We start from the raw sequence: 22,899 nt of genomic DNA, 5'->3' as shown, positions 1-22,899 counted from the left end.
TACAAAACTGAACCAACCAAATCAATAGGTTAATTTGATTAAACCGATAAAAACATAAAGAATAATTATCATAAATAAAAAAGATACTCGGTAATTCAGTTAACCAAATTTGTAAAACTCTTCACCATAATTGAATCTAATTTTTTTATAAAACAAACCGACCAAACTACCGAATTAATCAAAAACCTTTAACCATATTAACCGAAATAGATTAACCTAAACAGACTAGTTAACTTGGTTTAACCGAATTTTGGCTTACCTCTAGCAAGGAAAGAGGAGCAAAGAAACATAGAACATGACAGTGCTTTGTGTGTAAGCATAGAAGCAAATGGGTTGAATTGAATGAATTGCATTGAGGTAGGGCAAAGAGAAATGATAACTTTGTTGATAAATTTTGGCTAAACTCATCTAGAGGCCCTTGTACTATATCATTTTTGTTCAAAAAGCCTCTGTACTATTTTTTTGTTCTTCAGATCCCTCTACTTACATAATTTTTGATTTTTAGGTCCTTTTTTAGTTTTTTTTCAGTCCCTCTACTTATAATTTTTTTATTCCTCCAGTCCCTCAAAAGGACCTGAAAATCGGAATTTTGCCAAGTACAAGGACCTGAAGAACAAAAAAATAGTAAAAGGGCTTTTTGAACATAAATGATATAGTACAAGTGTCTCTAGCTGGGTTTAGCCATAAATTTTCTTTACACCTCCTTTTGTTGTCTCTTTCCTATTGTGGAAATGTCAACTGACATAAAGGATTAAACAAGTTATACTTTAACTTAAGGCATGCCAATGAACCATTTATTTCACCACCCACACCAACTAAAAGTAGATTTTTTTTTGCATCACATGGCCTATTTTAATAGAGTGGTTCGGTTTTAACCGAACCAAACCGATTGGTTGAGTTCGGGTTGACTTCAAAGAAACTTAAAAACCACAGAATTCCTGCGAGCGAACTGATGCTCACTCCCTAGGTCTACTCACCTTTTTTCCTCTCCTTCCTCTAGGCCAAGCTATCATGTGATATTTCATCAAAGCAAGTTATTAGCAAAACAAACATTCTCATATATGCATTGATGAACCATGGAAATTGAGCTTAAAACATGACAAAAGAAGATGATTTCAAAAGTGATAAATAATGAGTATGAAGACTTTTAAGCTTATGACAAGAAAACACTAATTTGATTCATCATTAGCATGTACCAGCCTCAACTTAAAAAAATGTTTGATTGTAAAGCTCCTAGTTGGGTTATATGAGCCCTGTGGATGACATATTTCTACTTTCTAGCTACTCAAATAAACTTCGTGGTATCAAAAATTTGTTTTATAAATATATATATATATATATATATATATATATATATATATATATATATATATATAAAGCCTTATAAACCTAGAAGTAACAGATATAACATAGCAGCAGCCAGAATGCTTGTATATACTGCTGGCTTAAAGGTTGGCTCGACAGTAATGAATTATTACGCGAGCTTGAGATTGCTTACGAATGTTGTTATAGGCGAATGCACCACAAAAGTTTAGTAGCAAAATTTGATGCTACCTTTTGAGATATATGCGATACTTGGAGTTACGTTATCTTAGATTGACTAGAAGTCTTCATCCAATTTGAAAACGTAATTCTTCCCGTCCTCCTGAAGGCTTGGCATAACAGATGCCTTCTGATAATCTCCGACCCTTCTCTCGAAGAAATTTGCTTTCCCTCTGCATATGAAGGGCGAAAGAAAAAACTTAGAAAGCTGGAAAATCAAGTCCTAATTACACCTATTACTCCTACAAGTGAAAACATCCTAATCTGATCTGAATTCTGACCTAATACTCCAAAAGTCTAAACCCAATATGTCAAAGAATTAGCTTCTATTTACAAAATGCCTCCCAACTCATAAGTCCCCGGTGACATTTAATATGATGGAGAATTCTAAAGACTCGAATTTGCAACAAGAACCCCAATCTTAGCAAGCGCATTTAGCTAGTAATAGCCCAGATCATCAACCACTTCTCAATTTTCTATGAGGTCAAGCTTCAGAAATTTTCTCGCTTTACAATTTAATGTGATGAAGAAAACAAAAACAAAGGACCACATTTTCATGGAACTTTGTTACTCACATATTCCTACATGGGTATACTATGTACACCAATAGGATTTGTACTAAAAAGGTTTCTTAAAGAGTTGTTCATCAAGTCCAGCTCAAACCCGATCCCATATTAGGCCCGCTTTTTTATGTGTGATCTTGGACTTTCATTTTTGACTAAAATTCTATGTAGGCCCGAAAAAGCACAACTTGAGTCCGCATGAATCTAATTATGAGCGGGCTTGGGTAATAAATATTAACCCTACACAAAGCTTTAATTTTCATATAAAAGAGTCAGACCCGGTTGGACCAAGCCCGGCTCATGAACAGGTACCTCCTTATCTAACTGAAATTCACAAGCACAGACCCAATCTTTTTCTTGGGGCCTGGAACGATGAATGCCTATTATTACTTAAGCAGGCTGTAGGTGACAATCTGAAGCAAGGCCTTCACCTTTGCCAGAAACCAACCATATCTGAAGTTTGGTCAGGTTCATTTAGGGGTAAATGCTACATGTAGAGAAGGAATTTGCCTACCTTAAGGTCTAAAATACTAAAGATGGACACTCATTACAGGTTAAGGTAATAAAAAGAACTTCAAGAAAGTAGAGGTGTATACTTACTGCAAAGATATAAATTCCATCCAATCAAAAGGATTTTCAACATTGTACTTCCTCTGATACCCTAAGGCAACCTGAACATAAAGCATAAGCAAAAAAAGAACTTGTTGATTCTATTTTCTTCCAGTAGATTAAAGAAAAATAAAGCAACCAATTAAGGAACACAAACCAGTAAACGGTCAGCGACAAACTTAATGTACTGGCTCATGAGTGTCGAATTCATGCCGATTAATCCACATGGGAGGGCATCACACACAAACTCAATTTCAATTTCCACAGCTTCATCGACAATTTGCTGAACCTTTTCCCACTGAAGTTGCTTTTGCAAGAAGCTGCAAGACAAATCATAGGTAAAAAACATTCCGAGATCCGAGCGACAATATACATGTAAAAAAAAACATTAAAATCGAAAAAAGGAGAAAAATATCTCACCTGTACAGAAGGCAAGCGAAGTCACAATGCAACCCTTCATCTCTAGATATTAGCTCATTTGAAAATGTCAAACCAGGCATCAAGCCTCTCTTTTTTAGCCAGAAAATTGCACAGAAGCTGTGAGCATTAGGTTCAAAATGAATAAAAAAATAAAATTCAAATTGTAATATGAATAACATTAAGAAAAAAGAAGATTAACTAGGGAAATATTCTACCAAACATAAAAAAGCCACTATATTGTTAGAAGAAGATTACCTTCCTGAAAAAAAAATTCCTTCAACACAAGAAAAAGCAACAAGTCTCTCTGCAAACGACGAGGCGCTGCACAAGAGATGAATAAAGATTATTGATAGCAACAAGACTGACAACTTGAGGCCTAATTATCTCCTTATGTGAACCCGGTGGCAGGCAAGATTGTTGCTAGCAACTAACTAAAATGTTCTCTAAACTAATAGAAAGGAAAGAAAAGAATTGATGTATCCGAAATTCTGAACGGTTTAAGATAAGACTTAGTTAGATTGAGTAGTAAGCTACACAAACACACCTATTAATCCAATCCAATGCCCACTTTGCTTTCCTAGCCACACAAGGTATCTTTTCAATAGCATTGAACAACTTGTGTTTCTCCCTTGAATCCTTGATGTATGTCTCCAAAAGCAAGCTGTACATTTCTGATGACGGGAAGAAAAACTTCCTCAATCAGATAGCCTACCGTACATGATGACAATAAAAACCTACTAACATGACTTACAAAGCTCTACCAGAATGAATATTTTCCATTGCAATTTGAAATGCATAGAATGCACGCGCCTGCAATTAAGAGAAAATCTTGTTAGATGATCAACGATGAAAAGAAAAAACCTAAAGCTGGTTCCGTGAATGACTGATCTTTGAATAAACTTGTATTACAGGAAAAGGCATCTAAATAAACATGAAATCTGATATAAGAATGACTTAAGCATTGAGCATGAGCAATTTTTTAGTAATAAATAAATTAATTAAGCATAGGCGCTTATCCAACAAAATCACCTCTGGAATTTGAATATCGTTTAGAAATCTTGCTGCTAGGTTCTCCAGAACAATCCCATCCGATGCAGCAAAGAATGCTAATACATGGCTGATGAAGTGTTTCTCTGAAACAGAGAGGGTGTTCCAATGCTGCACATCTTGAGAAAGGTCAACCTCCTCAGCTGTGAGCAAAAATATAGAGAGAAGAAAAAAGTAAAATTCAGCAAACACCGAAGAAAGGAACAAATTTTACCATCTTAGAGTAAGAGTTGATAAACACAGTAAAGTTCCAAATGTGCAATTAGAAATAGAAACCAATGTTTCAATCAAGGGAAACTATGAAATTAGATATTAGATATTAGCCATTAAAAGTGACAAAAGTACGCTAAGAGTGAATTGGAAGATCGAGAAAAAGTAACCTCTTATCTATACAAGCTATGCCATAAAGGAGCTATTTTGAAAATGAACTGATCTCAATGCATCATCAAATCATGTAGTTTCCTTAGTTAATCATTTTGAAAATGAAATGATCTCAATAATTAGAACTTCTCAAAGAAAATTACAATTGACTATGCTAGCATAACTCGTATTACCCTTGACTTTGCAAACCTAACTCCAATTACAATCAAAATTCAGATACTGCATATCACACTCACCTAAAATATTCAAGTCAGCATCAACCAATTGTGTATCATTAAGCAAAAGACATTAAAATATTGTGTTATGCACCCAAAGGCAGTTGCTTAAAAAACCAAACAAATAAGTGTCCAGACAGAATTGAATAGAAACAGAGTACCTTAAGATGTTAAAGAACAAGATATCATCACACTGCTTATCTAGAGAAAGAAAGAGTCACAAATTTTGAAATTGAAATAGACAAATTTCAAATTTCATAATAAAAGATAGTACAATTTTCCAAACAAAAACATCCATAGAAAGAAACCCAAACATCTAAATTATAAACAGAAGATAATAGTTCAACTACACGAATTTCAAATTTCAAAACCAAGATAGAAAAACTGAGAGCTAGATGAATTACCAGTCCAAAAACTGGCCTGAGCCTTCTTGTACATCTCCCAAATTGGCTTATATCTAATGGGAAACATACAAAATCTCTGGTTCTCCTCCTTAAGTATTGCCTCTTCTTCATCATTTACGCCCCTTCCATTTCTTGAAGAATCCATTTCCTTATCCTTCAAAATTTGCTTCTTTTCCTTACCTGTTTCATAGATTTTTTATTAGTTTTCGTGGAGAAGGAGAAACACAAACCCTGCAAAAACCCTTCAGCAAAGGGACACCGATAAATCTAGTTCTGGGGATTAATTTATTTATTAATACCAAATAAAATAAGTGGTGAAAATTGACTGATTGTCACCTTTTTGTTCCGTCTTTGGTTTCTTTCGCTGCATGCATTTTTTTTCTTATTTTTGAATAATGCTACGTCGTTTCATGCTTTTTATTTTTTGGTTCGGACACAAGAAGATACACAGTAATAAGAAAAAGTGACATAAGTAATGGAGAAATTCTTAGGTAGACTCGGTCTACCATATTATCATGGACTAAACCTATCATATTATAACACGTCATTAAAATAATAGCACTATCGTAATATCACTATTTAAAAGTGTAAATAAGTAATAAACAAAATTACGATAATGCCATTATTTTAATGACGTGTCATAATAAGGTTTAGTTCACGAATAACGTGATAGACTAAGTCTACCTAAAAATCTATCTGATGGATGACGATTTGTCATGAATCAGAAAATTGTTCTTTTTTGTCTTTTTACAGTTATAATTTTTTTAAGCCAAATTTTTACAGTAATAATTTATAAATCATTCTGATTAGTTGCCATTTATGCACCTTAAACATAGCCCTAATTATTGCCGGAGAAGACATGTCAAGTTCCCAATGTTTGGAGAACCCGCCAGTTCTGAACCCAAACTCTGGATTGGGCAGAGTTGAAGAGATCACGAGCGGTCTCAAATCTTATATAACTGGCTCCCCCACTTCCAAGCTCGCTATCGTTCTAGCTTGTGACGCCTTTGGTAATCACCCATTTCTTTTTTCCTCACAATTCTTTGTTTTTATGCTTCTGTTCTTCACTGTTTTCTTTATCAATCAATGATTTTTCTGATGCATGGAAGTGCGGGTTTGATAGGATTTTGCAGTATGTTTTTGTCTTAGAAGGTCAGCTTGTCTTATTGGTTCTTGTAAATTTTAATTTCTTGGTGTTTGAACATTTTGCAGGATATGAAGCTCCTAAATTAAGGTATGTATGTGTTCATTGATGTTGATTAGCTTGATTAGGTTTATTTGCTACTTAGATTCGAGAATTAATAACATGACAAATATCAAATTAGCTCATTCAGACAATTTATCAGATAGACTACAGGGTTGACCATATATTGGAATTTTATGGAATTATTGGTTTTGCATTTGTTTTGTTGTTAAGGAAGCTAGCAGATAAAATTGCAGAAGCTGGATTCCTTGTTGTAGTTCCTGACTTTCTCTATGGTGATCCTTATCAACTGAATAATCCGCAATTTGATCGTGATTCCTGGATGAAAAAGCATGACACGGTGAGTTGCTTGACTACATTGTGCATTATTTCTGAAGTAAGTATAAGGCAGGTTCACTTGAATTAATTAATAGAATATTGCGTCAGAATTTCAGTGCTAGGATATTTTGCTTTTTTAAAGTACAACCGAAATTGTTCTGCTGGAGTTATGTAGTATAGGATGCTTGAGCAAGTAAGCAGTTTTACCTTTGAATGTATCTGACTTGCAGGTTAAAGGATGTGATGATGCTAAAAAAGTGATTGCTGCACTTAAAAGCAGAGGCATTTCCGCAGTAGGAGCTGCAGGATTTTGCTGGGGTGGTAAGTTCTTCGAGTTCCACGCCATCATTGTTAGGCTAATGAATTACACTTGCACAGAAAACTTTTATATGCTGATCAGTGATTGCTCATTGAACTAAACTACTTCGCAATTGGCTTTGCGTGTAATTGTTTCAGGCATGGTGGTTGTAAAACTAGCAGGCTCTGATGATATTCAGGCTGCAGTTATATTGCATCCTGGCTGGATTACAGCTGATGAGATTAATGGTTAGTTCCGTCTTAGGATTTCTACTTCATTTGTATGGTTGCATCACTGTTATATGTTGCACGAAATTTTTTCCAGTGGCGCATTTCTGGTTTTGTTTCCATTTCCATAAACAGGGAACATGAAACATCAAAACGCTATATTTATAATATATTCTTGTGTAAAATGTCGCCATTTTCTGTTTCAGTATTTCTGCTTTCGTGTTACATAATAACTGATTGACGAAATGATGATTGTTTCAGCTGTGAAGGTTCCAACTGCTATATTGGGTGCTGAGACAGATCAAATTTCCCCACCAGAACAAATGAAACAATTCGGAGAGATATTAGCAGCGAAATCTGAGGTAATTAATTTAACTCTTCGAAAAGTTTAGGCAGTCTCAGCTTAATTTGTATTGGCTAAATGGTTCTAGCTGTGGATTTTGCAGTTTGAGAGTTACGTAAAGATATTCGATGGAGCCGTTCATGGATGGACACTGAGGTATGATGATGAGGATGATTCGGCTGTCAAGAAAGCCGAGGAAGCTCATTCAGACATGTTGAAGTGGTTTACCAAGTTTGTCAAGTGATGTTTGCAGATTGAGAACTGAAGTTGAGAACACCAGGGAATGGGATTAGGTGCAATGAAACTGCTTATTACTTATTGTAGAAACCGAAAAAAATAAATATTTGAACATTTTTACTAAATGAAGACCATATATTAGATACTTCTATTGATAAATGTGATATTATTAGTGAGTGGTAATCCAAATCATTAATATTAATTTCTTTTATATGACAAACAATTTAAAATGTTAAAATTTGTTCAAAATCATAGGTACTTTGAGTCGAATCTAATCTAATAAATTCTGTTCATTTAGACATAATATACTGATTGAAATTTCTTATTCCTGTAATCTCATATTAGTCTATAAAAGTATTAGAGTATTTTGACCAGTATTAATTGGCTGATTAACCAGACTTGTGGAAATAATGTGAGATGCGTGGCTGCCAAACAATCAAAGTTGTAGGAAACTTTTGTTCTATACTAAAGAATGACGTAAGAGATGATGCAAAAGAGTTCTTCAAGATCCTATTTCTGTGATTTCATCAGAACCAAATCTCCTGATTTTGCAGACAAAAACACGCCAAACTATTTGAAGTAGAAAATGTCAGGACCTCAATGCTGTGATAACCCGCCAACACTTAACCGAGCTAGCGGTTCTGGCCACGTTGAGGAACTGGGTGGACTCGATTCCTATGTCACTGGCCCTTCTGACTCAAACAGCGCCATTCTTCTCGTCTCTGATGTATTTGGTAATAATATTTCATTTTGCCCTGATGTTTTTTGTTTCCTGTAACTGTTTGGGAGCTTTCGTAATTTCTTTTATAAGTTGTTTTTAGTTTTTTTGCAATGGTAGCCTGATGAATGTTTGATAGTTATTGATTTTGAGTTTTGAATTTTGATTTTTATTCGCTTATGTATGTCGGGATCCTGCAGGATATGAAGCTCCAAACTTGAGGTATGGGTGTCACTCTCTTTTTATTTGTTAAGGATGTGAATATCCTTTCTGTATTTATCAGTACCGTAATTTTGGAAGCCCGTGCCTGTTATTTTGTATTGCAAGGAAGCTTGCAGATAAGGTTGCAGCTGATGGATTCTGTGTTGTAGTTCCTGACTTCATACGCGGAGATCCTTATGCCCCTGATGATAAAGAGAGACCCATACAAGTTTGGCTAAAGGATCATGAACCGGTAAGTTAGATTGTCGCTGCATCATTATACAGCCACCTAAGTAGCACAAACACCAAAATTATGGTATTGAGGTGTTTGACTATGTGTACATTGTTTCTGAAGTATGTGTAGTAAAAGGCCGGTTCACTTGAATTAATTAACAGAATATTGGTCAAAATTTCAGTGCTAAATAACCGAAATTATTTCTACTGGCGTGACGTGTGCTTGAGAAAGTAAGCATTTTCACCTTTGAATGTATCTTACTTGCAGGTTAAAGGATCTGAAGATGCTAAAAAGGTGATTGCTGCACTTAAAAGCAGAGGCATTTCTGCAGTTGGAGCTGCAGGATTTTGCTGGGGTGGTAAGTTCTTCGAGTTCCATGCTATTATTGTTATGAATTGTTCTTGTGCCAAAAACCTTTATATGCTGATCAGTGATCAAAAGTTGTGCTACTACTTCGTACTTGGCTTTTTCTGTAAATGTTTTAGGCATGGTGGTTGTAAAACTAGCAAGCTCTGATGATATTCAGGCCGCAGTTATATTGCATCCTGGCTGGATTACAGCTGATGAGATTAATGGTAAGTTAAAGTCTCAGGATTTCCTCTTTATTTGTATGATTGCATCACTATTCTATGTTGCACGGAAAGTCCTCGAGTCTAGTGTTTTGCAGTTTGTATCCATTTCCGCAAACATAAACTCCCAGACTCTATATTTATAACAAATTTCTTATAAAAAATAGCGCCTCGTTTTCCATTTTTGTATTTTCCATTTCAGTATATTTGTATTTCCTTGTCACATAATCATTGATTGACAGAAGACCGGTGATTGTTTCAGCTGTGAGGGTTCCAACTGCTATATTGGGTGCTGAGACAGATCAGATTTCCCCACCAGAACAAATGAAACAATTCGGAGAGATATTAGCAGCGAAACCTGAGGTAATTAATTTAACTCTTCGAAAAGTTTAGGCAGTCTCGGCTTATTTGTTTAGGCTAAATGGTTCTAGCTATGGATTTTGCAGTTTGAGAGTTACGTAAAGATATTCGATGGAGCTGTTCATGGATGGACACTGCGGTATAATGATGACGAGGATTCGGCTATCAAGAAAGCTGAAGAAGCTCATTCAGACTTGTTGAATTGGTTTACCAAGTTTGTCAAGTGACATTTGCAGATTGAGAATTGAAGTTGAGACACTCGGGAATGAGATTAGGTGCAACAGAACTTATCAGATTGTAGAAACCGAAATAAATGTTTGAGCATCGTTACTAAATGAAAACCATATGTTGTATTAAATACTTCTATTGATAAATGTGATATTATTAGAAAATAAATAAGTGGTGAAATTAATATCTAACTCATTCATATTAATATTTTATAGGGTTAATGTCATAAAAATTCACCAACTTTACACGTTTTCTTATTTTAATCACGTAGTTTAAATTTTCTCATTTTCATGCACGAACTACCACTTTTTCTCAAATTCATGCACGGTGCTGAAGTGTCATGGCTCCATTTGGTGTAATTTTCTGAGGTGGAAGTCACTTTACACCAATGAATGAGTGTCATCTCAACACCGTGCATAGGGGTGTAAATGAACCGAGCCGAGTTTTGGAGTGTTCATGTTCGGCTCGTTTAGCGAACAAGGTGTTCATGTTCGGTTCATGTTCAGTCGAACTTTGAATAGAGTGTTCATGTTCGGTTCGTTTAAATTTTATAGTGTTCATGTTCGGTTCGTGTTCAGCTCGTGTTCGTTCGTTTAGCCGCTAAACGAACAAGTTCGTGAACGAGCTCACGAACGAGCTCGATAAGTACTAAACGAGCTCGTTCACGAACAAGCTCGCGAACGAACTCGATAAGTACTAAACGGGCTCGTTCGTGAGCCCGCTCGTTTAGCGGATAAACGAACGAACACGAACTTTTAAACGAACAAACACGAATATGAGCTGAATAAATTAAAAACAATCTAATCGAACTCGTTAACGAATATGAGCTGAATAAATTAGAAAATAATTATACAAATTAATATAAATATGAATTAGTTTGCGAACACCTAATCGAGTTTCTAAACGAGCTTGTTCATGAACTAGATACGAGCTCGTTCATGAACTTGTTTACGAACTCTTAATCGAGCTCGTTCACGAGCTTGTTCATGAACTGTTATTCGAGCTGTTCGTGAACATAAACGAGCCGAACACCACTATGTTCATGTTCGGCTCGTTTATATTAACGAACATAAAATCAAGTTCGAGCTCGGTTCGTTTAGAATACGAACGAACATGAACCGATCTCTTATCGAGCCGAACACCGAGCTGCTCGCGAACGGCTCGGTTCATTTACACCCCTACCATGCATGAATTTGAGAAAAAGTGGTAGTTCGTGTATGAAAATGAAAAAATTTAAACTGTGTGATTAAAATGAGAAAACGTATAAAGTTCGTGATTTATTTTGACATTAACCCTATTTTATATATGACAAATAATTTTAAATCTTCGTATGTAATGTGAGTCAATAAATATATATTTTGTTATCCATAGAGATGCTTAATTTTCAAATTAATAAATGGGAATGCTAATTCAATTATTAAATTTTATTACAAATGAGTTGTAGCTTAAATGATAGTATAAAATTATTTTAATATTATAGGCCTTTTTTCGGTAGACAAAATAAATTAAAAGATTGTTAAATTTAAATTATACTTTTTTTAACGCTAAGATGAATTTTATTTTAAATTTTAAAACGTATACTAAATAAATACTACTTAAAATTAATTTTTTAAAATAAATAAATGATATTTCTAAATAAACATATACCCAAATTATTATCTTCTGCTTATTTCATGTTTATAGGATTATTTTAATAAGCTTAATAATGACGTAAGAGATGACGCAGAAAAGGCACTACAAATCATTGCTCACATAAATATTATCCTTCCTTATTTTTACTCTGTGAAGCAATCTACTTTAGTTCTTGAGCTCAGCAAAAATTCAGAAATAGAAAATGTCAGGACCTCAATGCTGTGATAACCCACCAACACTTAACCCAGCTAGCGGCTCCGGTCACGTTGAGAAACTGGGTGGACTCGATTCCTACGTCACTGGCCCTTCTTACTCCAACCGCGCCATTCTTCTCGTCTCTGATGTTTATGGTAATAATATTTCACTTTGCTTCCAATTATTTGATACATGGTTCATTTTTTTAGGGGCAGTTTGGTTCAACATTAGGAATCGGAATCGGAATGGGAATTGGAATGAGAAGAAATAGGAATGGGAATGATTGTTTTTATTTTTTGTTTGGTTCAAAGTGTAGGAATGAGAATGAAAATGGGTAAAGTTTAATAAAAAAGTTATTTATTATTTATTAAAAATAATTTTTTTATTTTTTAAATATTTTTTATATAAAAAAGTTATTTTTTTAAAATAAAATATTTTTTAAAAAATTATAAAAAAAATATTTAAAAAAAAAACTAAAAAATATTTTTTTAAAATATTAAAAAATATTTTTTTTATTTTAAGTATATTTTTTAAAATTTAAAAATATTTTTTTTAATAATTATATATTTATTATTTATCATTTAAATATTTTGTCAAATTTTGATTCTCATTCCTAAAAGTTTATTCTCATGGGGTAAGGTGGGAATGGGTGATTCTCATTGAAGGGGTAATCACATTCCCATTCCCTAGTGTAATTTGACAAAACAAACACAAATAATGGAAATCATTTCCATTCTCATTCCCCTTTTTTTGGCCAACCAAACGGCCCCTTAGTGTTTTTAGTGATAATCGCGGGTTCAAACCTCCGCTACGTCCTTTGAGCGGTTGAATCTGGACTTCCGCCATTATATCCCGAAATTGCCAGTTATGTGGGGTTGCAGGCGGTCCCACTTAACTGTGATCTGAGCTTCGGCTCGGGGGAGTGAGTCCTCGTCCAAAGAAAAAAGATTGGTTCTTTACTGGGTTAACTAATAACTACATATAAAATTATGTTTTAGTTTGTTTTAAAGACTATATTTGTGGTATTGTGTGTCATTCTAGTGTGTTGGAGGATAATTATCGGTTTTGAATTTTGAATTTTGATTGTTACTGCAGGATATGAAGCTCCAAACTTGAGGTATGAGTGTCACTCTCTCTAGCTTCCTTTTTTGCTGTAAAAGTTGATAGAAATGTTGGATCCTTATAGATTTTTAGGTTTACTTGTCCTTGTCCTGGAAAATATGTTCTGAGTCACTCCTACAAGTCAAAGTTAACACTAAAACAACAAAGATATGATGATTTGCATAGATGAATTATTTTAAATCAATTGGAAGAACATAAAAAGTGAAATCAGGACAAAGAAATAAATATTCTGCGATTTTGTATTCTTAAGGATGTGAATATCCTCTCTGTATATCAGTACCTGGAAGCCAATGCCTACTATTTTGTATTGCGTAGGAAGCTTGCAGATAAGGTTGCTGCTGAAGGATTCTATGTTGTAGTTCCTGACTTCATACATGGAGATCCTTATGCCCCTGATAATAAAGAGAGACCCATACAAGTTTGGATAAAGGATCATGGAACGGTAATTTTGATTGTTGCTGCATCTTTATATGGCCAATTCTGTGCACTTATTCACTACTTTCTTTCAACCAGGAACCATAAGTTTTCCTTTGATTCTGTTGTTCAAGCTATATGAATTTCCGCAGAGAAGTTGCTGTTATCTTGTCCATTTATCAATGAATATCTTTGCATTTTGAATGCTTTGTGTATCTTGACCTTCTTTTGAGGCACTCTAAAAATACTAAGCTAAACTTTTTATGATCTTTTACTTTAGTTTATTTTAGTTGTACAAAGTTAACTTGAGTGTTTTTTCACAATTTTCTTCCAGGATAAGGGTTTTGAAGAGGCGAAATCAGTGGTGGAAGCGCTAAAGGGTAAAGGTGTATCTGCAATTGGAGCTGCAGGCTTCTGTTGGGGCGGTAAGTTGCATATTTTTACTGATATATGTGGTTTTTAAGTGCTAATTGTTATAATCACTCACCCTATAAATAGACAATTTTAACCGAGATCTTCCTTTTTCAAATAGATACAATCGTTCTTTGGTTTTATTCATTTTCAACATATCTATCGACCCTGCTAACGTATTATTATTACTTCTCACTTTCTCAGCTAAGGTGGTGGTTCAACTAGCAAAATCTGGGTTCATCCAAGCTGCTGTCATCTTGCATCCTTCATTTGTCACTGTAGATGATATTAAAGGTAACATATTTACCTAACTATTACAATTCTGCTTTCTAGGTCTTTGGTCTGTTGTTTATTTATTTATTTTTTCAACAGATCTCTTGTAAAAAAAATGCCATTTTATCTTGATGCTATATTAGCTTTAGCCTTAAGCCCTTTTAAGTTGCTCTAAATCCTTGCATGTGAACTCGCTCCAAATTATTTCTCGCTTTTGGCGAGTTTTCTAATCTTAATTTGTAATTAAATACTTTCTAAGATTTTAATTTCTTGCAGCGGTTGAAGTTCCATTTGCAATATTGGGAGCTGAGGTTGACCAACTTTCCCCACCAACCCTCGTGAAACAGTTTGAAGAGGTCCTAAACACTAAACCTGAGGTAGGCAGACTTAACGCATATTATCTAAATTTTAAATCTTTGTATGCAGTTGTCAGTGAATATAGTTAGTGGCCATCATTTTCTAGATGTTTAGGGGAAATTATTCTGAGCAGGCCAAAACCAATTCAATGCCATGTTGCGACATATTGTTGTGTTCCTCTAGTCGAGGTTCTGTTATTACGAACTGGGGAATATAATAAAATTCATTTAATTTGAAATGAATAAGCTAGCATAATTTTAATAAATGAGTTGTAATAAAGCCATAATCAATTGAGATGCTCATTGGAATTTGAATATCATGCATTGGACTGTTTCTGGGTATTAGATATGAATACACAGAATTGAAGATTTTCTGGTCTTTTTTAGTCTTATAGATTTGTTATGATTATTTAGGACTAACACTTGTCAAACATCCGTGTTTCAATTTGGCATTACCAAATGACTTTTTCCGCTTGTTTATAGATCGAACACCATGTCAAGATATTTCCCAAGGTGGTCCATGGGTGGACAGTGAGGTACAATGTTGAAGATGAAAATGCAGTGAAATGCGCAAACGAGGCCCACGCGGACATGATTGAGTGGTTCACCAAGCATGTCAAGTAAAGTGAAGAACTTGTTTGATGACAAAAGCTTATGCAAATCTAGAATATATACTCTACGTATGGTGTCTACGAGACACCATACTACGACTGCATTACTATACCGAGTCCTCTACCTTGAAGTAGGAATTTATGGTTGTTATGGCTATGAATAGGTGGTATGGTGTAAACCATACAGATTTACATAAGATAAAAGTATGTGGGTAGTTTGTGCCCTTGAGCACAAAACAAAGGTTGATTATTGTGGATGGCTTGGTTAAATAAGTAATCTTTTATTATGTTCTCAGTTTGCTTGCATACATTATCTGTAGGATGTGTAGTGAATTTGATCGAATAAATGAATCGAACTGAACTGCTTGGTTTGGTTTGGTTTATTATAATTTTTACTCGTCAGTATAAGTTTTATTACGTATCTTAAATATTTCGTACAAATAGAATATTAATAATTTTTTTTATTTTGTACTTTGAATATTTACTCGCCAATGTATGTTTTATTAATAATAAATTACACAACATAATAATAATATGAGTAAATGAAAACAGAAGCATAATAATGACGTAAGTGATGATGCAATAAAGGTTGCTCATTTAATATACCTACCCTCTCAAGATCCTACTTTTGTCTCTGATTTCATCATAACCAGTCATGCTTCTTGAGCTCAGCTGATTCTCCAGACATAAAAAAGAAATGTCAGGACCTCAATGCTGTGATAACTCACCAACACTTAACCCAGCTGCCGGTTCTGGCCACGTTCAGAAACTGGCTGGACTCGATTCCTATGTCACTGGCTCTTCTCACTCAAACCGTGCCGTAATTCTTGTCTCTGATGTTTTTGGTAAAAATTGGTTCCTTAGAGTATAATAATCAGTTTTAAATTTTGAATTTTTGATTGTTATTCACTTATGTCTGGCGTGATCCTGCAGGATATGAAGCTCCAAACTTGAGGTATGAGAGTCACTCTCTCTTGCTTCTCTTCTTTGTAGTAAATGTTGTGTCTTTATAAATTTTAATGTTTACTTGTCCTGGAAAAATATGTTTTTTCCTTATTGCCACTTAAAAGTCCTGTTACGACTCAGAGTTAACATTGAAACAGCGAAAGATATGTGACAATTTGGAAAAATGGATCATTTTTAATCAATTGGAAGAACATTTAAAGTGAATTCAGGACAAAGAATAAATATTGTGGGATTTTTGATTCAATACCGTATTTTGTTTCGTCTTTAAGAATGACTTATTGCGTGTTATTTGTGTATAATTTGGAAACCGATGCCTGCTGTTTTGTGTTCCGTAGGAAGCTTGCAGATAAGGTTGCAGCTGATGGATTCTATGTTGTAGTTCCTGACTTCTTATATGGAGATCCTTATGCCCCTGAGAAACCCATACAAGCTTGGCTAAACGATCATGGAACGGTAAATTTGATTGCTGCTACATTCAAAATATGGCCTTTTCTGTTTCTCAAGCTATAATAAATATCCATAGTGAAGTTGCTCCTATCTTGTCCATTCCATCAGTGAATTTTTATGATACTATTATTTTGCTATAATTGTACAAATTAAGTTAACTCAAGTTTTTCACAATTTTCTTCCAGGATAAGAGTTTTGAAGATGCGAAATCAGTGGTGGAAGCCCTGAAGGGTAAAGGTGTATCTGCAATTGGTGCTGCAGGCTTCTGTTGGGGCGGTAAGTTGCATATTTTACTCGTTTATGTGATTTTTAAGGGTTAATTATTAGTATAAAACACTCGTCTCATAACTAGACAATTTTAACCGTGAAATTCCTCTTCAACTAGATGCAATAGTTGCTTGGTTTTATTCATTTTTCAACATATATGTCGACCCTTCTAATGTATTGTTGTTACTTCCTCCTGTTTCAGCTAAGGTGGTGGTTCAACTAGCAAAACCTGCGTTCATCAAAGGTGCTGTCATGTTGCATCCTTCACTCGTCACTGTAGATGATATTAATGGTAAAATATTTACCTAACTATTTCAATGCTGCTTTCTAGGTCTTTGGTTAGTTGTTTTATTTATTTATTTGACCGATCTCTCTGCAAAAGAAATGCCATTTTATCTTGATAACATTTATATTAGCTTTAGCCCTTATCTTTCTGCGATATGCTAATCGACACTCATTCCCTAAGTTTCTCTTAATCCTTGAATGTAAACTCTCTGTCAATTGTCTCTTGCTTTTGGGGAGTTCTCTGAATTAGAATAAAGGGGACTGAAATGGAAGATGACTCTTATAAGAACAAATTTTAGTTCATAATCAAATACTTTCTGAGTTTTTAGTTTCTTGCAGCTGTTGAAGTTCCAGTTGCAATACTGGGAGCTGAGATTGACCAACATACCCCACCAGCCCTTGTGAAACAGTTTGAAGAGGTCCTAAACACTAAACCTGAGGTAGGAATAGGAAGACTTGACGCCTTTTATCTTAAATTTTAATTCTCTGTGTGCTGTCAAATTTAGTTAGTGGCCAGCATTTTCTAGATGTTATTCTGAGCAGGCCAAAAACAATTCAATGCCATGTCGCAACATACCGTTGTGTTCCTCTATTAGCAGTTCCCTTATTAGTTATTACCTATGATGCACGGAAACCTTATGTAGGGTGAGTTTCCCCGTTTCGGAAACGTTTCCGTTTCGGAAACTCTCAGAAACTCTTCGGAAACATTTCGGGCCCGTTTCCGTAAATACTAAAAGTTGGAAACTCGTTTCCTAAAAAGAAACCCGTTTCCTATATAAAAAAAATCTTAAATTGTTAAAAAAAACCTTATAAAAGGTTACTTATAGATAAATATATTTCATAGTTATGGAATTTATTAATGTGTTATATTTGTTATATATTTAAATTATATATTTTATGTTTATGGAATTTATAAAAAATTATTTTCATATAAATAAACTATTATAACAATTAATAAAATAAATTATTTGAATATATAACAAATAAATTGTTATAATATGTTTTATATATAACACATATAATATATATTACATAATTTTATAACTTTTAATATTTATAAATATACCCCTATATATTTACTATTTACACGTTTCCCCCACGTTTCCGTTTCCTATATTTTGAAAAAATTCGTTTCGCCGTTTCCGTTTCCGTTTCAGTTTCCGTTTCCCTTTCCGTTTCCGTGCAACTTAGGTTATTACGAACTGGGAAACATTATAGAATTCATTTTGAGTTCGAATTTTGAAATGAATAAGCATAAGTCTGACAGATGAGTTGTAATATAGTTATAAACGGGTTGAGATGCTCGTTGAAATTTGAATATCATGCGTTCGACTGTTTCTGTGTATTGGATATGAATACACAGCAGGATTGAAGATTTTCTGGTCTTTTGTGTAGTCTAATAGATTTTTTATGATTAGTTAGGACTAACACTTATCAGACATCCGTGTTTCGATTTGGCATTACCAAATGACTTTTTTGGCTTGTTTGTAGATCGACCACCTTGTCAAGATATTTCCCAATGTGGTTCATGGGTGGACAATGAGGTACAATGTTGAAGATGAAAATGCAGTGAAATCCGCAAACGAGGCCTACGCAGACATGATCGCATGGTTCACCAAGCATGTCAAGTAAAGTGAAGAACTTGTTTGACTACAATAGATTGCGTAAATTTGGAATGTATACTCTACGTATGGTGTCTAGCAGACTGCAATTGCATTACTATACCGAGTCCTCTGCATTGGAGGAGGAATCTATGGTTTGTTATGGCTCAGAATAGTTGGTATGGTAGTGGACAGTGATTATTTTGATGATTGTTACTGTTATAATTGTAAACCGTGCAGATTTAGGAATGGCTGCATAAAATAAAGGGTTAATTGTAAATTAATACACAAACTTTACCCTAATTTGCAATTACAACACGAACTTTAAAACTTGGCAAATTGGTACACCGATTTTCATTTTTTGGCGAATTGATACACCGAACTGGAAAAACACTAACGTGGACATTGTCATATACAGCCACGTGTTGTTGTATGATTGGTCGGTGTACTAATATGCCAAAAAAATGAAAGTTGGTGTATTAATTTGCCAAGTTTCAAAGTTCGTGTTGTAATTGCAAATTAAGGTAAAGTTCGTGCATTATTTTGCAATTAACCCTAAAATAAAAGTATGTGGATAGTTTTCGTTTTGTGCCCTTGAGCAGAAAACAAAGGTTGATTATTGTGGATGGCTTGGTTAATTTAGCATCTTTTAGTATATTCTCAGTTTGCTTGAAGACATTATGTTAGAGCATCTCCACTCCATGTTCTATATTTTATGCTATTTTTAGCACAAAAAGTAGAACAATTCTAAATATAGTATAAATTATTATATTTTGCTCCATTGCAAAATGCTAAATGAAATGCTAAATCTATATTTTTTTATAGTTAATTTTATTTTAAATTCAATAATCATAAATGTTCAACCAAAGATTTAAATATATCATCCCTAAAATCTATATAGATTTTTTTTTATGAATCTAAAACCTACATAGATGATTTAACTCTTAATTAATCAATAAAAAAAATTGTACTTCTCTTTTCTTTTTTTGTAAATCTTGAAAAATCAACTTGGCCAAAATTTAGCCAAAAAAAAAGCAATCACGGTGAATTCTTTTTTTTTTATCAACAATGAGTAATTTATTCCCCAAATTCTTAATAAGGGAGCTGAATTATGATGCTTCAAAAGAAAAAATAGAACGAGAGGTAGAAGAAGAACGTACAACACGAAACTTCTAAAAGAATAATGGAGAAAAAAATAGGAAAAGTAATTCCTAAATTTTAGAAAAATACACAAGTAAATAAATTTCACACGTGATTATAATTGTTAATGGCAAATCTGTAAATAATATGGATATATATTAAATTTTGGCATATGCTAAACTTCCTAACAAATTTGGCATAAATTTTAGCATATGCTAAATTTAGCACATGAAATAGCATACCAATGGAGATGTATTTTCTATTTTAAATACTAAATTATAGCATTGTGAGTTTGTTTAGCACATGAGTGGAGATGCTCTTATATCTGTAGCAGTGTGCAGCGATTTCGATCAATAAACTGAATCAAACTGAACTAGTTGCTTCGGTTTATTTATTATACAATTTTTAAAAATATTTTGATCAATCTGGATATTAAATTTAAAGCTGATCTTTTTATTAAATCAAACTGCATATATATAAAAATTAATTTTTTTAAATAAAGTTTTCGCTCCAAATTGAAATTAAATCTTTAATTTGTGACATTCATATGTAGGGGTGTCTAAAAATCATATCAAATGGAATTATCGTATCAAACTAAAACAAATTGACTCGGTTCCAATTGATAATATAAACAATTTTTAATATTTTGGTTAGAATGTTAGACATAAAAATGATTTAGTTAATTTTAGTGTAAACAAAATCAAAATTATGAAAGAAAATGGAAAATCAATTAGTTTCGCTTGATAATTATAATTTCATAAAGTTTCTATTAGATTTAGTTTAAAATTTAATTTTCAGGTATGGTTCGGCTTGAACCAAGTACACAACCTCATTCATATTGGAACGTAAACTGAGTCTAGTCAACTAGCGAGTTATTCAAAATTAACTCGAAACAAACTTGATTTATATCGAATTGAGTTCGAGTTCTAGCTAATCGAATTAATTATCGAATCGAGTTTGATCTTTAAAATACTTAACTTGATGAAAAATTCAAGAGTCTAATCGAGTTTTAGTTAATTTATTTGTTTTACCTTTTATATTTACATCTATACTATATATAAAAGCACGGATGGGGGGGGACAGGCAAATTTACTTAATAATCCTTCTTACGTTTTCACTAATTGATTGTTTAAATTACGGTTTTATGGTAATTTATTAATTAATTGATTGTTTAAAGAAGTATTCGATTAGAATAAGGAAACTAGACTTATATATTACTTATACATCTCTTTTAAACAAAAATCATAGGAATATATAGTAAATAACCTTTCTTTAATTAAAGTCCTTAATCATAGGAAACAAAGGTTTTGCAAAATTTCATTTTTTACCGGCAAACTGTACAATATTTGTCAGACAATTATTCCACTTATTTACAACATATTTCATGACTATTATTTCACCTATTATTGTGATCCACAATTCTAATCTAATATATTTATATATACTGTATAAAAGATTACGAATAAAAGCAAATTTTTTTATATTCATATTTCTAATATTGCTTTAACTGATGATATAATTTATAATAGAATTAATAATTTTAATCCAATCTATAATATATTCAAAAACAGAATTACATAATATACATAAATTTATTTCAACTCATCAGATATTATTATATAAACGGATGAGTCACATTATAAAAGCACGGAGAAGGGAAGAGGGAGGGGAGGGGATAGACACATTTACATTAATCTTTTTTTCACTTTATAAAATTTAATTATTAATTAAAAACTATTAAGATAATCATTAAAATTAGAGTACTAACTAAAATAAACTATTATAAAATCTGAGTATCAATTTTAAACAATTAAATAGTTATCTAAAGTATTTAATAGGATAAACTATTTCAAATCAACTACTATTTCATATTTAATTTGATAATTTGATGAGTCACACTACGAGCCACGTGTGAAACACGTAAATCGACACTAGTATAACTAAAATAATATATTTATCTTTCATACTAAAAAATAATTTTTAAATAAATATAAAAATAATCGAGTCAAGTCAAGTTCAAATTTTAATTATTTTACCGAATTCGAACTCAAATTCCTGCGGTCAATTGAATTTTAAATTTTAAAGTCGAGTTCGAATTTTGCAGTATTTCAAATAGACTCGACTCATCTTACATTTTACTAGGGCTCTTTTTGCACTTCAAGAAAATGTATGATATGAGTTCGAAGCACTTTTTCACGGACGCAACATCTTTTCACGCAGGCCACCGCCAGCCAGCCCACAGCCACCACTAATAAGAGTGGGACACCCAGGGCCATGCGTTTCTTAGGAAAGTGGATTTCACGCTCGGCCACTGATTCAACACCAACGCGGCTTGCCAGTTATTCGGTCCCACTTAGGTTAAAAAAAATGGTCAATCACTTGCTTGTATGTATCATTAACAAAGCGCGTGGAATCACATCATATAAATTATTAGTCTTTTCATATTTTTTTCCTTTTTCTTATAGTAATAATATTATTAAATATTAACTGCTTGCCCTTATTCTGCTGAATTACTACAGATATGCCATTTTGGCCATGAAGTGGATAATTTTATGATTTTCTTGCTAAATTCACACTAGTGTAATATTTCATTTTAAATGTAATAAAATCATTTAAATATTAGTGAAAAATGTTAATTAAATTTTTTGTATTATATTTATCTTTTTTTCATCTTAAAGATACTTTTTTCATTTATATAAAAAGTTTCTCATACACTAAAATAAACTAACATATCTTGTTTCTGGCTTGATCTACAGTACCACGGCAGTTTACATACCCGTATACTTTTTGACCTGCTGTAGCCAGTTACCATCCGAACAAGGAGGTAATTTTAACCTTTTATAACATGCGTATAAAATACTTTTTTACAGCAATTTTACCACGGCATCACCGTCCACCACCACAACCATCACCACCACCCAGCAAAGAAAACAACTACGATGTGGCAGTAGAGCAACAAAATTCACCATTTTTCTCATGCCTAAAATTAAGTAGCAACTAATTTTTTTAAAAATTATTAGAGCTATCCAAACTAACAAGTATAACTTCTGCATTGCTCAA

At 33.2% G+C, this 22,899-nt stretch overlaps 5 protein-coding genes across 6 annotated transcripts; 4 read left to right on the top strand and 1 right to left on the bottom strand.

Annotated features, from left to right (window-relative positions):
* Positions 1-1,360: 1,360 nt before the first annotated feature.
* Positions 1,361-5,432, bottom strand: LOC126667559 (ribonucleoside-diphosphate reductase small chain A). Its single transcript, XM_050360546.2, has 9 exons — positions 5,182-5,432; positions 4,164-4,324; positions 3,896-3,944; positions 3,679-3,805; positions 3,390-3,455; positions 3,135-3,251; positions 2,872-3,034; positions 2,706-2,776; positions 1,361-1,715 (listed from the first exon to the last, which is right to left on the bottom strand). Exons 1-9 carry the CDS (start codon positions 5,324-5,326, stop codon positions 1,601-1,603), a joined length of 1,014 nt encoding a protein of 337 aa, XP_050216503.1. The 5' UTR covers positions 5,327-5,432; the 3' UTR covers positions 1,361-1,600.
* A 555-nt stretch (positions 5,433-5,987) lies between these two features.
* Positions 5,988-7,864, top strand: LOC126667561 (endo-1,3;1,4-beta-D-glucanase-like). Its single transcript, XM_050360549.2, has 7 exons — positions 5,988-6,191; positions 6,394-6,415; positions 6,599-6,725; positions 6,934-7,024; positions 7,160-7,249; positions 7,490-7,590; positions 7,675-7,864. Exons 1-7 carry the CDS (start codon positions 6,041-6,043, stop codon positions 7,813-7,815), a joined length of 723 nt encoding a protein of 240 aa, XP_050216506.1. The 5' UTR covers positions 5,988-6,040; the 3' UTR covers positions 7,816-7,864.
* Positions 7,800-10,310, top strand: LOC126667563 (endo-1,3;1,4-beta-D-glucanase-like). Of its 2 annotated transcripts, none has more exons than XM_056104813.1 (8): positions 7,800-7,864; positions 8,363-8,542; positions 8,727-8,748; positions 8,854-8,980; positions 9,230-9,320; positions 9,448-9,537; positions 9,794-9,894; positions 9,978-10,310. In XM_056104813.1, the coding sequence occupies exons 2-8, from the start codon at positions 8,395-8,397 to the stop codon at positions 10,116-10,118; spliced, it is 720 nt and encodes a 239-aa protein (XP_055960788.1). In that variant the 5' UTR covers positions 7,800-7,864; positions 8,363-8,394; the 3' UTR covers positions 10,119-10,310. The 2 variants fall into 2 exon arrangements, with proteins under 2 accessions (XP_055960788.1, XP_050216508.1); XM_050360551.2 differs by lacking the exon at positions 7,800-7,864 and adding an exon at positions 8,268-8,285.
* A 1,592-nt stretch (positions 10,311-11,902) lies between these two features.
* Positions 11,903-15,428, top strand: LOC126667562 (endo-1,3;1,4-beta-D-glucanase-like). Its single transcript, XM_050360550.2, has 7 exons — positions 11,903-12,101; positions 13,042-13,063; positions 13,384-13,510; positions 13,817-13,907; positions 14,098-14,187; positions 14,443-14,543; positions 15,006-15,428. Exons 1-7 carry the CDS (start codon positions 11,954-11,956, stop codon positions 15,144-15,146), a joined length of 720 nt encoding a protein of 239 aa, XP_050216507.1. The 5' UTR covers positions 11,903-11,953; the 3' UTR covers positions 15,147-15,428.
* Positions 15,429-15,650: 222 nt separating this feature from the next.
* On the top strand, positions 15,651-19,373 carry LOC126667564 (endo-1,3;1,4-beta-D-glucanase-like). Its single transcript, XM_056104602.1, has 7 exons — positions 15,651-15,978; positions 16,067-16,088; positions 16,435-16,552; positions 16,732-16,822; positions 17,016-17,105; positions 17,438-17,538; positions 18,590-19,373. The coding sequence occupies exons 1-7, from the start codon at positions 15,831-15,833 to the stop codon at positions 18,728-18,730; spliced, it is 711 nt and encodes a 236-aa protein (XP_055960577.1). The 5' UTR covers positions 15,651-15,830; the 3' UTR covers positions 18,731-19,373.
* Positions 19,374-22,899: the final 3,526 nt, after the last annotated feature.

The sequence above is a fragment of the Mercurialis annua genome, linkage group LG2 (genome assembly GCF_937616625.2).
Source record: "Mercurialis annua linkage group LG2, ddMerAnnu1.2, whole genome shotgun sequence".
Lineage (NCBI taxonomy): Eukaryota > Viridiplantae > Streptophyta > Magnoliopsida > Malpighiales > Euphorbiaceae > Mercurialis > Mercurialis annua.
Note: the sequence above shows the minus strand (reverse complement) of the source record. Positions and strands in the feature narration are given on the sequence as shown.